The sequence below is a fragment of the Brassica napus genome, chromosome A9 (genome assembly GCF_020379485.1).
Source record: "Brassica napus cultivar Da-Ae chromosome A9, Da-Ae, whole genome shotgun sequence".
In the NCBI taxonomy this organism is placed as follows: Eukaryota; Viridiplantae; Streptophyta; class Magnoliopsida; order Brassicales; family Brassicaceae; genus Brassica; species Brassica napus.
The window spans coordinates 9,910,444-9,928,261 of NC_063442.1; the positions used below are offsets into that span (position 1 = coordinate 9,910,444).

Below are 17,818 nucleotides of genomic sequence, written 5' to 3' on the forward strand. Positions count from 1 at the left end.
CTGTCTTGTTGGGCTTGATCCTGTTGGATCTTGTTCCTTTAATAAAATACCAGAGGAAAAAAAAAAAAAAACTCTTACAAAATTTTCCTTCAAATGTGTATATATATGAATTTAAATATATTTAGTTAAAAATTCATAAACTACATTAAAATAGTTAGGACTTATAAGACCATGATTATCCATAATCTTTTAACTGGGGTTTTTAGTTTCGGGTAAGAGACGGTTCTTAGTTTTCTTAGATTTTAACTAAAGAAAAGATAAGAACCGTCTCTTAAATACTAAATATAACGAAAAGTGTAAAAAAAAACAAAAAATAAGAAAATGTCAAATCATGAGTTAAGAACCTCGAGATAAGAAATCGAGGTTAATCATGCCCTAAGATGTCTAGATCTGCCTCGCAAATAGACACTGCCTAAAAACTACCTAGACCATATTTTAAAATACTGATTTTCTGAAGAATATATTTTCAATTAAATGTCCATGGAAATAAAACGGGGTTAGAATCCGGGTGATTTTCGGGTCAGGTCAGGACCCAGCATGACGCAGGATCTGACGTAAATCTTCCATTTTTTTCTCAAAGTCTCCGGAAAATAAAATCAAAGTTTATTTAATTCACAATTTCAAAAAAAAAATGTGACGAAAGAAGAAGAAAGAGCCGGTCCACGTCCCAAACCCTTTTTATAGGAGAGTCTAATGTTCTGGCAGAAGACTTCACAATCTCTTTCTCTCTCTCTCTCTAAACCAAACCAAACCAAACAACAAATCTTTCAACTTTCTCTCTCTCTCTATCTTTATAACCATCTTTCTCCTTTGGTTCATCTCGTGATCTTCTTTTTTTTTTATTTATGGACAGAGGTTGGTCTGGTCTCACTCTTGATTCATCTTCTCTTGATCTCATAAACCCTAACCGCTTCAAGAATAATAACCACCGCCGCTTCTTGAATCCATTGACGATGTCTAGAATGGGCGACGAGGATGACCAAAAGACGAATATGTCCATCGACGGCAGTGAATTCAGGTTTCCCGTAAGTCTCTCCGGTATTCGTGACCGTGAAGATGATGATTCTTCTAGTGGAGTCGGCAGAGAAAACGACCGTGAAGTTCCCGGAGAAGTGGATTTCTTCTCCGACAAGAAGTCTAGGGTTTGTCAGGACGAAGTTGACGACGCTGGATTACGGGTTAAGAAGGAGGAACAAGATGATCGAACTGACGTAAATGTAAGTTCGAAATTTTCGATAACTCGTATAAAAGAAATATGTTTTTTTTTTGTTAAAAAAAAAAGAAAAGAAATATGTTTTTTATGAAATACTCATTAATTATCGTGAATTTATTTTTGAATAGACCGGTTTGAACCTTCGAACCACGGTTAATGCCCGGAGTGATCAATCAGTGATCGACAATGGAGAATCGTCCGAAATGGAAGATAAACGTGCAAATAATGAGGTAATTTTTCTTAATTTTACGTGCGTTAATTAATACTGTATTATTTGCTTTATGGATGAAAGGATCCGGTTTAATTTGATATTGTAAATTTTTATGTTAATCTTAGTTGGTTAAGTTACAAGATGAGCTGAAGAAAATGACCATGGAGAATGAAAAGCTAAGAGAATTGCTTACACAAGTGAGCAACAATTACACTTCACTTCATATGCATCTTGTTTCACTTATGCAACAGCAGCAACAACAACAGAATAAGGTAATTTAATAATAGATTTATTAACCACAAATGAACGGGATTTACCATAAGTTAATATTAACGAAACTATATGATCTTAGGCATTAGAGGCTGCTGGAAAGCATGAGGAAACGATAGTACCGAGGCAATTTATCGATCTAGGCCCTTCGAGAGCATCAGATGAGGCCGAGGATTTGTCAAATTCTTCATCGGAAGATAGGACTCGTTCAGGAGGTTGTTCTGCCGTTGAGAGGCGTAATAACGAGGTTAGGGACGGAAAGAGACTTGGACGTGAAGAAAGTCCTGAAACCGAGTCTAACAAAGTTCAGAAAGTGAATAACAGTAGCCCACCAACGTTTGAACAATCCACAGAAGCTACGATGAGGAAAGCCCGCGTCTCGGTTCGGGCCCGATCGGAAGCTACTATGGTAAGAATTTAGACAATACTCAAAAGTTAAAACGGTAAATTTAATTGACTTACGTCACAAAATGAAACCTATGCTAAAGAGATTAATTATGTTTGTAATTATGTTTTTTTCTTATAGATAAGCGATGGATGTCAATGGAGAAAGTACGGCCAAAAGATGGCAAAAGGCAATCCATGTCCGCGGGCTTATTACCGTTGTACAATGGCCACGGGTTGTCCCGTTCGCAAACAAGTATGTATATTGGTCATCCAAGTTTTGTTTTTAACAATTTAAATTGCATATATAAAACATGAAACTAGGTAGGAATAAGATACTGAATATGTTTGGGGGCAAAGACATGTAAACTGATCGGTCTATATATTGCCGTTTATGTGTTAAAACTTGGGTTCATTTCCGGTATTTTTATATGTGTGAATTAGAAAATGAACATACGAACCGAGTCAGTTTTAGAATCTTGTAAAAGATGTAACCATTAGACAAAAGATTCATGATTAATTAAATAGAGATTTTGAGTGATTGGCTAAAATGTTTGGTCCGTGATTGTATATTTATAGGTCCAACGTTGTGCGGAAGACAGATCCATTCTAATAACGACCTACGAGGGAAACCATAACCATCCATTGCCCCCAGCTGCAGTGGCAATGGCTTCCACAACCATGGCCGCGGCTAACATGTTGCTATCCGGGTCAATGTCTAGTCACGACGGGATGATGAACCCTACCAATTTACTAGCCAGGGCTGTTCTTCCTTGCTCCACAAGCATGGCTACGATCTCAGCCTCTGCCCCGTTCCCTACAGTCACATTAGACCTCACTCACGCACCTCCGCTTCCTAATGGTTCCTCCCCTTCCACAGCCGCCGCTACCAACAACCACAACTCACTGATGCTGCGGCCGCAACAACAAATGACAAATTTACCTCCAAATATGTTACCTCATGTAATAGGTCAGGCATTGTATAACCAATCCAAATTCTCGGGGCTGCAGTTTTCCAGTGGCTCTCCGTCGGCAGCACAGTCGCACGCGGTGGCTGATACAATATCAGCACTAACTGCTGATCCGAATTTCACGGCAGCTCTTGCATCCGTTATTTCTTCTATGATCAATGGGTCGAACCACCATGACGGCGAAGGAAACAACAAAAATCAATAGAAACATATATACTACAAACAATTTGTTTTGTTTTATATTTTACATTTTCAATTTTTTTCAACTGGGTTATAAGATACAGTGAGTTTATTTCATTGATTCACATTTGTTCAGTTTCACACAAAACTTCTGGTAAATATACACAATATTTTAATGTTGAACAATATCAGCTATTTATTTAAATTATATTCCTTCGGTTTTTTAATGTATGATCTTTTGAAAAGTTTTGATGTTTTAATATGTAAGTTATTTTCATTTTTTTAGGTAATTTTTAATTTTATTAAGAATCGTGTAACCAATAGTATTTTGTTTTGAATTTCGTAATTAGTCAGATAGTTTTTAATTTATATTTTAAATTGATATTTTTAGATAAAAAGTACGTAACTTAACTAGCATTGCCTTTAATAATGACATTTCTTTTTGTGTGTATATTATACACGACATGTGGGCGCCGAATACAGAAACCTAATAGTTTGGCTGTACCTTCAAAGATAATGAGATAGCGTCAACAAAGTGTACTACATTATGACACTTATTGAACATTTAATAGAATCTGTATTATACATACTGAATATAACAACTGCAAAGGTCAATAAATGCCGCCACAAAAGTTTGACACGTACGTAATTGCTGTCTAATGAAGTCACCTATAGATCTGTAAGAGCATCTGCATCGCAGTATGCTGAGCGTCTCTTATGTTGAGGGGGCCCACAATTTTTGACAAAACCGTCTTCAATTGTTGCAGAAGAAGTATATTGAGTGTATGCTGTACTGTTTTGTGGGCCCCACGACGCGTGGCGGCCCACAATTGGTTTTGTTTTTAATTTTTTTTTTTTATAAATCAGAAAAAATAAAATAAAAGTTAGAAAATTAGAAACCCAACCACGTTTCTGGGATAAAGGTGCTCTAAGCTTTGATATAAACAAAGAAAAACAACTTCCTAGAAACTACGAGTTTAATTGTTTGATCAATACTATGAAAATCAATAAATCGAGATAGCTAGGTGAGCAGACAATTAGACATATAAAGAAAATTTCAGATTAATCAATTTCTTCACTTCTATGAAACAAAAATAGATACTAAAGGAGTGGAGAAAATTTTATAACGTGCAAAAATTTTAAAAATCGTTTAGATCATCTTCAATCAGTTTCTATATATATATATATATATTCTGTTAAAATTAGAGGAAATCTAAAAACAGAAAAATAAACTTTTTCATTGTATTCTTATGACCTGAATATTTTAAAGGAAATTTGAACCAATAACAATTTTTTTATATATTTCACTAACTAACCATTTTCCTTTTTTTCTCTTCATTTTTTCCTATCTCTCTCTACTCTTTTACTACTAAACTAATATTTCTCCAATATATTCACTCAGCAAATTATCCGATATTTTATTATTTTCTGTATATTTAAAAAAATTTAGAGAAATAATGTTTTTACAACAGCATCATTCTTTTATTAGTAATAAGAGGAGTTTACATAATCTTCATGATCAGTTAGAGATTTGGGAACATAATGAAGAAAAAATAATGTTTTATGTTATACAATTATATAATCATTGATCTTTTTAGAAATTTCTTTTTTGAAGAAAAAAAAGAAGGACTGGAAATGTTTTACAATTTTTTTAAAAAGAGCAGAAACCCGTAATTTTCTTTGTTTGTTTAATCAGTTAAATCTGCGGGATTATAATTTATAAAAATAAAGAATAATATCTCAATCTTTGGGAGGAAACGATTGGCAGAAGTACGTTTTTGACTTTCCGTGCAATCCAGTTCGACGTGGGGTCATGATTTACCAGTAAGTATTTATTATGTTTAATTTTAAATTGCACCAAAAACTATAATATTGTTTTTTTAAACTAACTATAATATTGTTTTCATAATTGTTTTGTATGCTTTCTGATCCGAGATGCCTCTCCTGCTCTAAAATACTCTTACCGTCTTTCACACATGACATTTGTTGGAAGTCTCGTATAGAATCTTGCAGTTCTTTTTTCTTTCTAAAAATAAAATAACTTAAGACAATTTCATCCACCAAAAGTTCAAAAAACTCTAGTTCGAATCAAAGTTGGACTGATTTTGTTATCAAAAAGATAGCTGGATTGGCTTTCAATTGTATACTCCTTTTTTGAAGTGAAAGTTTTGAAGTATTTTACACACAAGTTAAAAAAATCATATAAATTTATAAGAAAATTTTGATTCTGTTTTTTTTAAATCATTTGTTTTCTAACTAAAAGTAACTTACTGATAATACTACACCAAATTTTTTTTTGGTAAAAAATTACACCAAAAATTTACGAATAATAAAAATGTAGAATATATAATGGTCAACAAAACAATTTTTTCATCAAAGATGTAAGAATATCACATAAAATAAATTTCCAATTTTTTTATGTTGACTAGACTTATTAATTAGGAAAAAGTGAAGTCAAGAAAACGATAAAAGGTAGTATAACAGTTAGCTTCAAAAAAATGTGCGAGAAACTGTTTGTGAAATGACGATAGAAGTATTATAGTCAGTATATAAAATGAAATAAAGGAAATGCAAAGTCATGGGTGATAAAAAAAGGTGAGGGGTCGGTGACCTCAGGATTTTTTTATAAAGCCGCCCTTTATGCTACATTGCTATGTTACTTTTTTTTTTTTTTGAATATCTCATAAGGTTTGCATGAGGTCGAGAAGTCTCTCTTCTCTACGACTTCTGTAAAGTGTAAATGGAGTCGTTGAGACACATGTCTGCATGTGGTCATACTCTTTCTGATCCATTCTTCTTTAGAACTCTTGTAATGGAAGTCATCTAATTGGTTGTTACAATATGGTTATGATTGGAAAATTTTGGAATAATGCCGAGTAAATATAAATGTGAAAAATAGAGTAAATATTAAAATGTAGAAAGACGAAAGAAAAGCAAAAAGTAACGTTAATTGTATTTCTCTTGTCAATTCAAAAGTAACACTTTTACTGTTTTTTCCACTTTATCAATAGTACACATAGTAAAACTAAAATAGTAATAGTCATTCTGATTGATAACATTTTAGCTGAACTTGAAATAAAATTGTTTTATTCCAAAATATTTACTCCAAAAGAGTCTGATCGGTAAACATTGGAGTAAATAAGAGTAGAGTAAATGAGAGTAAAAGTTATAGAATAAATGAGTGTAAAAGTGAGAAAATAAACAAAAATAAAAATTATAACCAGAGTAAGTGCTTTCCTCTTTAAAAGCTACGATGGAAAAAAGAAAAACAGCTCTCATACCTTTGTTTACACAGTGACGAGAGGAAACATAATAAAATACTATAATTAAGTTGCGTTTCCATCTGATTGGTGAAATTCACGACAGACGCGAGAGTAATAAAATTTAGCTGAAAGATTATCGCTAAAGGTGACATACAGTCATAGCCTATACAATCACACCCTATGGCTCGTAAAACAATTAGATATATTTCATCGAAAAGAGGATATATGATACTCCTTCCGTTCCTTAAAAATATATATTCTAGAAAAAAAAATTATTTCTAAAAGATTTATTTTTTACATTTTTAATGCATGTTTTGTTAACAAATTGCAAACTTCAAAAATCTTAATTGCACTAATTGATTTTTGTATTGACTTAAAATTATGGAAAGAAGATAAACACAAAAATTTATGTAAATATAATATGTTTTATTAAAATGTGTGAAAAAATCTAGTATATCTTTTAAGAACATAGGGAGTAGTATATGATATGTCGTTGACAACTAGCAACCATTTTATGCAATTCTATCATTTTAATTTCAATGCAGTATTGATGCATAAATTTTGAAATGTCAACCAGATCAAATCGGTCTAGGCCATTGTTGGCTGGATTCAAAATTTTGGATGTTTGGAACTAACACATTTTAGTATATATAAATTTGATATGAAGTGTATGTTTTACCAAACTACATGTAATAGTATTTAAAAAATTAATTAATCATGAATGAAAAACGCTCTCTGATATGTTAGCTTTACTAAAAAAACTGGAAGTAGAGATGGTAATATGGACTATGTTCCGCGGGTCTGGTATATTAAGACATGTGGTGGAGCGGGTTTGGTCATGCAAAATATAGACCCATTTTTTAATGGATTTTGCGGGTGTGATCTGCATGGTATTGGGCTATTTCGGGACAGACCGAATTTAATTTGCGGGAAAATGGGTTCTTGTCGAATTGTGTTACTTGCATCGAGAATCTTCTTTCTTGGTTCTTTTTATTCGGTTTCACTACACCGAAGAGAAGTAGAGCGACAAGTTTGGCGATTGCATGTTCTTCACTTTCTTCTCTTCTTATTCGATCAAAATGATCACAATTGTTAGTCTATTAAGTTTCTTCTTTCCTTTCAATCATGACTCTTCTTTTCGTTGTTGTCGTTGTTTGTTTTTCATTTCTTCTCTTCACCGAAAAGAGAGAGGCGACCACAACTGAACCTCTTCCTTCTCTACACAGTAGATCGACATGCATGGACACATGCATATATTTCATTCTTCTCAATGGACACTATTTTAGAGTTCAACTTAAAACACTGTAGGTAACTGTCTGATTGACCTCTCATCTTTATATTATATGCTTTTCTAGGGAAAGGAAAAAGAGAACTTTCACCGGGATCGAAAAGGATTACCTTCGACTTCGAACAAGAGTTTCGAGGAATCATATGGTATGATAAAGTCATGACTACTCTTATTTGATGATTTAAAATGATAGCTGTTAAGTTTCGGTTGATTCATGATATTAAGTATCAATTGATTGTTTTAGTATGAGCTGTTTTGTTTTAAACATTATTTGTTTAACTGAAGAAACCAGTGCTTGTAACAAACCAGTTTCACTAACTGAACAAACCAGTTTCTGTGTCCAAACATTTAGAGCTAATGAAAAATCCAGTTTTGCTCACCGAACAAGAGTATAAAATATATACTCTGAGTCAGTACCGGCCCTGGCATAAAGCTGGAGAAGCTGGTGCTTTGGGCGCTAAGTTAGATTAATATTTTAAGGACGCCACAATTGTTAAAGTTTGTTTATAGTCTAGTGGTTACGTATCATTGTATGTGGTCAAAGGTGTTGGGTTTGATCAACTAGGGGCACCAAATATATTTTTGCTTTAGGCATTAAAATGTACTGGGCAGGGCCTGCTCTGAGTGAAAAATATGCACACGATTCATCCATGGTACTAGAATTTCTGATGTATGTTTCTCTGTCCATAATAAGTGACCATGTTGTCTTATGTCTGATAATGTTGTTTGACGTGTGCAGGTATTATGAACCGACGTCCCGCAGGCCGACCGCGAAGGCCTATACCATTGGCGGGGCGGGAATTTTCAGTTAAAACAATCAAAGTTTAAAAAAGAACACCTCATACTAAAACAATCAACTGATACTTAATACCATAAATCGACCAAGACTTAACTGCTATATAATCATTATTTAAAATCATCAAATAAGAGTAGCCAATACTTTATCATAAAATATGATTCCTCGAAGGTCTTGGTCGAAGTCGAAGGTCTTCCTTCTCGATCCCGGTGGCAGTTCTATTTTTCCTTTCCCAAAATAAGCATGCAATCAAAATTTTAGAAGTCAATTCGACAGTTACATGCAGAGTTTTAAGTTTAACTCTAAAATCATGTTCACTGAAACGAACGAAAAAAAATAATATATATATGTGTGTGTGTCCATGCATGTCAATTTACTGTGTAGAGATCTGCGGTCGTCACTTGTCAGTGAAGAGGACAAATAAATAACAAACGTTAGACCAAAAAATAAATAACAAACGAAGACAACAACAAGAAAAAGAGTCGTGATTGAAAGGGAAGAAGAAATTTAGAAAACTAAAAGTTGTGATCAAAATGAAGAAGAAGAAAAGTAAGCGAAGAACATTTTCAATCGCCAGACTCGTCGCTCTACTTCTCCTCGGTGAAAGTGAAACCGAAGAGACAGAACCAAGAAAGAGGATTCTCGGTGCAAGTAACACAATCCGACAAGAACCCATTTTCCCGCAAATCAAGTTCGGCCTAGCCCAATACCGTGGGGATCACACCCGCAAGACCCACAAATAATGGGCCTCGATTTTTCCTGACCAGTTCCACCCTGCCAGAAGTGTTAATGGGCCAGGGTCTGCGGAACAGATCACATATTGTCATCTCTATACTACATGAACCTATATTAAACGACTAACAATGTTTATATATTAACTAAATGTTTTAAACTTAATATTTTTTTAAACTGGACATTTTTATTTGAACACAATTTATAAAGTGAATATATTAATCCGATATTTTAAATTACCAGAAAACAAAACTGAAAAACCAAACTAATTTGAAATTGCATAGATATCTAACAATTTTTATGTATTTGAAATGCTTGTTATTTTACATTAATCAAATATTTATAATGAATTGTAATTTTGTTGCCAATCAAAATTTTTTTATACTTTCTATTCTACAAAAACTACATTTATACCGCTATTATATCATACAACACTTTCGTTCGGCTTTTCTTAAATCATCAATGTATAGTCACCATTTAGATCCACAGTGAGAGAAGTTGGAGTGGTTTTAAGCATTTAAATGCTTCCAATGTCACTTGGTCGAATCTCATGATTTGTTTTTGTATTTTTATGGTTTTAAAAATATAATAGACCAATTTTTTTTTTAATTCTTTTTTTTTAACACTGGATAATTATGCTATTACAATTCTATAGCCGACAATTTTACCTGCCGTATGAGGATTCACGCATGTCTGCATCACCTGAGTCGCCCTATGGGATCCACGCTTGACGATACTCATTGCGCCATGCTGCATATCTTTTGTAAACCTTTTTTCTCCCTTAATTCACATAATTCCGCCTTCTCCGCGAATTGAAACCAGACCTCCTGGTGTAGAAGCATTAATGAACATTTGGTCAAACTACTGGACCAAGGAAACTTCCACAGAAAAAAAAAAAATCTGGAACCGACTCTAATTGTACCAACGTTTCATATTTCAAACCTAGATCTAGCTAGATTGACACAAGGAGAACGAAGAGGGTACAAATCTAATAGCAACGACATAAAATCTAGAACAAGAATCGTAACTGGCAGACACGGTTTTTGGTAGGCATGAACATTCATGGACCAATCGGTTTGCGGTTCGAATTCGATAAGGTTTCGGGTTTATAAATTTCAACCCCATTCGGATATTATAAAAGTACGATACATATTCAGTACAGGTTAGTCGGTCCGGTTTGGATTTAATAACATCTCTAAAGACCGGTTTGAACCCGATATAAATTCAGATTTCAGATCTTTATTAGGTTTTTGGTTCCAAAATATAGATATGTGTTTAGTTATACCTGAAATTCAAATAAAGATCCAATAAAACAAAGATCAAAACCAAAAAAAATTAAATAAGAAATGAGAAATGCTCTTGTGACGACTCTCTTTGTATATATTTCAGGTATTTTGAACAACTTATAAGAGAAATGTATTTTTTAGATTTTTGTATATTAAATATAAAAAAATCTATTTATTTATATAATTTTGATTGGAATTTTTTCGGGTACTTAAAATATTTTGGTTCGGTTTGGGTTTTTTAAATAGTAAAATTTTTAACCTGTTTGAATAGTTAATCAGCTTTGGTACCGGATTTGAATATTTTGCCCGGCCCAAATTTTTGGAGTGCACCGAAATTGTATTTACAGTGAATCCATTTTTTTTTGCAATTTTAGTTACAATTTAATGTTTTTCAAATATTTATAACCCATTTTGCAAATTATTTTATTATTCTTATATATATAAAACATGCACAAGGTCCACCAACAGAATGAGCCAGGCCTGCTAATTAGTAACTTTCTTTAGGGTCATCTTCATCGATAATGAGATGATCTACCTGTTCATTAGCAACCAACATATGATCTCCGCGAGTTCCCACTTTCCAATTTTGCATAATCCAACCAAGAACCCTACAGTTATTTCTCAAATTCTTGGGCCGAGAATTCAAGACATAAGGTCCACCAAGTATAACTTTACAAACATATTTGATTGTTTTCTTACGATATCTAACACTATTAAAAGGAGAATATAAAGCCTTCTAAGCTATGCCACGTAAGATTAAAAAATCCACCAATCAAAACATGGCAGCTGCTAACATAGTGACACGTTTCCTCTCTACAGCTTAATCGTCTCGACTTCCTACGGTTCTCTGGAAAATAGAAATTGTTATGAAAATCCTGCATAATAAAGTCTCGATCTTAATCAGGTTTCTTCAACTTCTCTCTTTTGCAATCTCCAAAAAATATCCCGACAAGCTTGTGTTTGTTCATCCTCTTCAAAAGTTTGCTTAATTGTTTGAAATCAGTCTTCACCTGATGATTACCGGTGTACCGGTTATGAGTTAAGCGTTCCTATTGGAAAGGATGATGAGGTAGACGGATTATACTCGGTTGATTGAAAAGTGGTTCAGTAGGGTTTGGCGATTAGGCGGTCAAACAAAGGATTACTTCTGGATCAATTTGAGCAATCTCAATTTTAATTAACTGGAGATGTAAGATCTTCGATCATGGGCGTCGGTTTAGGCGAAGGAGAGCTCATATGGTTATCGGTGCTTTAAAGCTTTGTTAAAACGAAGAAGAAGAATGGATTGAAACTAAACGGAGATGGAGATTCCGGCGCAGCACACGGCGGAGAAGAATCGTGGAACGTGATAGTCGAGGAAGCTCTTCATGAAAGGCACGTCGCGGGCCAAGCAGTTTCCTTCGTCTTCCGCCATCTCGGCGCTAATCAGTAAGGATTCGATCAGTGTGAAGAAACGAAGCATTGGATTTGGGGTCAGCAGGTGTGCAAGCTTCTATGTGCCTCCCCTAATCAATCAGGTTCCATCTCTTTTTTTTTCTCTCTCTCTCAATATCATGCATCTCCCCTTATGAAATTGTATGATGCATTGCATTTGTCGGAGCTGTTTAGTAGGTTCGGAGGTGCAGACACAAGGTAAGATTATTCCAACTCTCTCGAAACTGCTCAGATGCTTAGAATAGACCACATAAGCTTCTATTTATTGTTATCTTTATTTGATCCATGTCTTCTTAAGAGATCTCGAACTGGATTATGTATGAAGACGTTGGTCTTCTAGGATTTCGTGTGAGATTACTTGAAATCAATCAAGTATTTGAATCAATCCGTCAAGCTTTTCACCACCAGGTTCATATCTTTCTCCCTCACGACTCCCATTTAATCTTAACCCAATCTTTTTTTCATGCTTTCATTGGAGCTGTTTGGTACATGTGTGGTTGTGGAGCTGCAGAAACTGGATACAAATTATTCTGAGTCTCTCAGATGCTTAGTACAGCCACGTAATCTTTCCTTCCCTTCCCCCTATCTTATTTTGTTATAATTGCTAAGGTAAGAGCTTAATAATGTATAGAATGTGATTATTATCTTATATAAGTTGCAGGTATGGATTCTGTAAAATCAGTATATGAAATTCATTGTATAAATTATTTTTTCACGTGCAAAAGGTCAAGTGGAATCTGTGATTCCTTCGGAATATATGTCTCCCCCATCTTCCCCATTCCGTAAGACCCTCTTTCCTCTGTTTTGACCTTTCCTCACAAAAGCTTCTGAACTTTTGTACAAAGTTGGATAATTGGTCACTTCACAGAGGTAAAATATCATACAGTTTCTTATCTTTTACCATATAAAAGATATTTGCTCATTCCAGTGTCGTTGTGTATTGAATTACTTTATAATGTTTTTTCCAGTCTGCAGAAGCTACTGCACAGAAAAACTGAAGCATTCCTTTCAAATGACTACTATGAGTCAGACATTGCATGGATGGACTTGGTACCTCTTCTTTGCCTATTCATTTTTATAGATAAGAAGTGTTTCATAAGAGAATATGTTTTGTCTGGTGAGCTCTGGTTATTTATTATCAAGTCAATTTTGTGTTTGGGAGTTTGCCATTGAGTCATTCACATTATAACTTTAAGTTTCTATCAACTTATGTAGGATTCGGAGTTAGATATTACCATTGGTCCATATGAGACATACGAATTTCCGTAAAATTTTCCTTTCGCAGTGTTGTACTTTGCATTTAGTTTGACATTTGTACATTAACAAATTGGATTAAATTTACATAAGGTTCTTTGCATGATATTTCTCTCTTATCTGTCTTTATTTTCATTGCAGGCTTCATTTGAATCCGAGATGATAAAGCCACAACTGATCTGAAACTCTTTGGTGTCAATCTAAAGGTACATTCCCCTCTTTTTGCAGCTTGGATCAATCAATGTTCTAACTGCTTACGTTACCATTTTGTCTGAGGTCATTCATTTTTCGTTTTCATTTTTCAAAAGCTATTGGAAGACAATCTCCCGCTTAACAGAGTGTACAAATTAAAAGATGTGTCTGCTGCTCCAATTCGTTTTTTTCAGTGACATGAAGGAGTTGTTGGTCGGATTTCACTGAGTATCAAAATGAAGCTCCAAAAGCAGAAGTTACACGATGAAGAATAGCTCCAAAAGCAGAAGTTACACGATGAAGAATCTGGAGCTGAGAAAACTGAATATTAGTAGCTGCGGACAAGCCGGACGAGTCTTATGACTGAGGACAGGAGTTTACAAACGACGTAATAACTTTGAGGATATGAGTATACATAAAAGACACTAAAAGAGATTGCGGATAGAAAGCTTGGGAACACCAAGAAGCCATAAAATGAAAACAAGACAAAACATTATTATATGGAGTAAGCTTCTCACTACAATAAGTTAATTCTTATAGTACACAAGTGCTGCTTTTATTCTTTTCGAAAGAGCACCTACCTTTTATATTTAATAGTTTCCTACAAAATATAGAAAAGACTAAATCATTATTCATTTTTTATTGATTTACTTTCCTGTAAACCAAATTTTCCACCATGAAAAAAATGTAAATGATTATAATAATGATTAAAAATATACGTTATTTCTTCTTTTGTTTTCTTTAGTGAGCAAATGTCAGCAGCAGTATACGATGTGATCTTTTTTTTATAGTAACCATATAAACACATACATAAGTAAAATAATTAAAATGTGCATGGTGAGGCCAAATGTTTAACAGTAAATTTATACAAAGTACAATATAAATTTAAATGTTAACTTATAAAATATTAATCCTTCCCGAAGTTCTAAAAGAAAAAATGTTAAAAGTTTGACAGTGTCACATGTTTCTACTACAAACGTTGTTAAAAGTTTGTGTTAGTTATTTAAACAAAAAAATATATAAAGTTTTAGTGTCAGAAATATATTGAATTTCCTTTTAATAATATTACCTAATTCAGCAACAATATGACGTCTATATTCGATTGCAAAGTGAAACTTGAAGTCAATACTCGCAAAGTTATAAAATCGTGTTTTTCTCAAAAAAACCCAACAAAGACAAAATTTAATGCAAACATGATAGCATATATATTTCAAAGATCAGCATAATTCAAATCACTATGGACAACATCTATAAAACAAAATAAAAAATGAGTTCAAACAGTTGTTAGACATGTTAGTAGACTGAACTTCAGTTGTTACCTTCTTTCATAAGATTTGTCTTTGTTTTTTTTTGTCTTCCACCTTTTGTTTTGCCTTTTTTTCAAATACAAACGGTTTGGTAGGATTTTTTCCCCAACAACATTTTGCTTTGCATTTTAAAATATACGTTTAAACTGGTATCATAATTACGTCTTCCTATTAACATAATCGGTGTCTGATAAAAAAAAATGCTAAATCCTACAACACCACAATAGTAGTCGAATTTGGTTAGATTAAAAAGTAAAGTTCAACATACAACTTATGTGTAGTAAAGTCAACATGAACTCCAACTTTGAAATTAAACAATCTTAATCTGCCCCTTCATATCACGGATATGCATCCAGCTTCTAATAGTAAAAAAGAAATTTTGAAATGTGAGACCCACTGTCAGAACTGAGATACGAACATCCTATGGCTGGTTTGTATAGAGATTCAAGATCAACCCTTTTAAAAATTATATGTAGTATTTGTAAACAATAACAATTTTTACCTTTGCCTATTTTACCAAAAAACAATTTTTACCTTTTAACTCATCTTTATTTCATTAAAAGTTTTTTTCATATTTTATTTAGATTCACTTAAACAAATTCATGTTTGTTTATCTTTAGCACATTTTATCTATTGGAAGTAGATTTAATCTTTACCTAATTATTTGAAAATACTACACCAGTTATTTTTATGTTTCGAATGGATCCACATCGACATCTCCAAAATAAGGACGGTTGAACACAATGATTACGAAGAAATTTGGGGGTCTTACATTATCAAATCACACGCAGAAACTTTAGAAGGTTTGATACAAAAGGCTGAAACTTTTCAAATTCAAACAATTTTCCAAGTTTTCTTTATGAAAAAGTTATCAAAAAATATTATATATTTATGCTAAAAATTATTAACCAGATAATCCGCGCGTAGCGCGGACACGGACCTAATTTAAATTAACAGTTACGAATTAAGGGTATGACTGGTTTTCCCGCTACCATCCGCAAACGCAGCTTTTGCAGTTAGTAGCGGTTGCTGGCGTTTTGCAACAATCGTTCAAACCGCTCTAAACCGCTCCAAATCGCTCCAAATCGCTCTGAACCTCATAAATTCAAAAGCTGGTTCCAGCTAGCGTTTGCGGTTGCGGGCGTTTGCGGGAGGATAAAAAAAATTATTTTTTTTTCAAAACAATATAAATACAAAAATAAAAAAATTCAATAAAAAAATTAAAGTGAAATTATAAAAATGCTAAAATATATCAATTAAATTTTAATTAATATTATAAAACTTTAAAATAAAAATATTTTCTATATTTTTAAAAAAATTAAACTATAACTTTCTAAATATAAATTTTATATTTATTATAATATTATTATTTTTGATATTTTTATAATTGTATAAAATGTAAATATTATTAATTTATTATTTAACAGCTGCTGCATTTGGTAGTTAACCAGTCATAAGTATCCCGCAAACGCACAAATTTCTAACCGCAGAACCAGTCGTACAAATCTCTTAAAACCGCTAGAAACCGCAACCACCCGCATCCGCAAACTCCCGCAACCGCAACCGCAACCGCTGCGGTTAAACCAGTCAGGCCCTAAAAGAGCGTAGATTAATCCCGAAACATTTGAGTACAAAAAAGAAAGTTGATGGGCCAACTGTATGCAAGAATCACCCACACGGTCTTACAGCATTTCAGTTCTTGATATTTACAAACCTTTTTCTTTTTGCTACACTGTGATTTCCATGATATAAAAAACCTCTATTCAGAAACTCGTCACCCCATTTTATTTTTTTAACAATTTACATCATTTTGAAGACTCAACACCCCATTTTATTTTTTAACACTTTACATCATTTTATATTTCTCCCACCTTATCATTCAACACACATTTAACTTTTACACACTACAATAACTTTGTCTAATAAAATTCCATACACTATAGTAGAACTTCTATGAATTAATACTTGATAAATTAATAATCTCTAAATATTAATAAATTTTATCGGTTCCAACTTGGACCGGTGTAAAATATGATAAAAATCGACAAAATAATAAGATAATATTTTTAAAACTCCTATGTAAATATATAGTCCAATTAAAATCATAAATTAATAATCTATCTCTATATATATTTTATATAAGTATAAACTAAATATTATATTGTTGGTTTTATATTCACAATAAAAAAACTTCTATTTTTCTTAATATTTTAATATATTTTGATAATATTTAGTAAAATTATATCGAAAACCACATAACAATTATATGAAACATAAAAATATACACCAAATAAGATAATAAAATAATATGAAAGTTAAATTTCTAAACTTTAAATAATTTACATATGGTAAAATCAAATATTTGCTTGTTTTGTTAATAAAAATAGAAAAAATATAAAAAATATAAAAAAAAACTTTTGTAAATTAATATCTCTATAAATTAATAAAATTTTAAAGTCACAACATTATTAATTTATAGAGGTTCTACTGTATTTTACTAATTAATAATTATTTTTCTACATTTAAATTAAATAATTATTAATTAGTAAAATACAGTAGAATCTCTATAAATTAGTAAAAATAGATGATAAATGATGTTTAACTTAGAAATAAGAAATGGTATGCTAAATGTTATGTGAAAAGTCTAAAACATTTGTTTACTTTTCAAATAAGATTTAATTTAACTATTACATATTTTCACAACATTCCAAATTGACCGCGAGAGAGGTTTGTACTTCTAATCTCTTAAAATTTATGATAACCTTTGCATCTGTTAATATATAAAAACTGCATCATAGGAAAATCTAACACTAAACACCTATAATTCTTGGTCACTAAACCGATTGGTTTCCACATAAGATAATGCTTTGCCATAAACATGTAATGTTGGAAGCTTTGGGGAGTGTTCTTATGCAAATGGCATATTTCTAACTATGTGTCATCAAATCTAATGACCTCTTCTTTTATAGTTTGATATGATTCGTTTTTCTTACGGATATTAATCCGTATAAAGTAATTGAATCAAAGCCAGTAATTG

At 32.5% G+C, this 17,818-nt stretch overlaps 1 protein-coding gene and 1 long non-coding RNA gene across 11 annotated transcripts; both read left to right on the forward strand.

Moving 5' to 3' along the window:
• Positions 1-689: 689 nt before the first annotated feature.
• LOC106417496 (WRKY transcription factor 6) lies at positions 690-3,415 on the forward strand. Its single transcript, XM_013858314.3, has 6 exons — positions 690-1,217; positions 1,342-1,443; positions 1,550-1,696; positions 1,777-2,103; positions 2,221-2,334; positions 2,658-3,415. The coding sequence occupies exons 1-6, from the start codon at positions 846-848 to the stop codon at positions 3,252-3,254; spliced, it is 1,659 nt and encodes a 552-aa protein (XP_013713768.1). The 5' UTR covers positions 690-845; the 3' UTR covers positions 3,255-3,415.
• Positions 3,416-7,565: 4,150 nt separating this feature from the next.
• Positions 7,566-14,204, forward strand: LOC106417577. Of its 10 annotated transcripts, none has more exons than XR_002654428.2 (7): positions 7,568-7,926; positions 8,520-12,226; positions 12,327-12,436; positions 12,540-12,898; positions 12,997-13,078; positions 13,424-13,488; positions 13,669-14,204. It is a non-coding gene; the product is annotated as an uncharacterized LOC106417577 (long non-coding RNA). The 10 variants fall into 10 exon arrangements; XR_002654427.2 differs by having other exon boundaries at positions 7,571-7,926; positions 8,520-12,436; positions 12,540-12,637; positions 12,754-12,898; XR_001283393.3 differs by having other exon boundaries at positions 7,573-7,926; positions 8,520-12,436; positions 12,540-12,588; positions 12,690-12,898.
• The last annotated feature ends 3,614 nt before the right edge of the window (positions 14,205-17,818 follow it).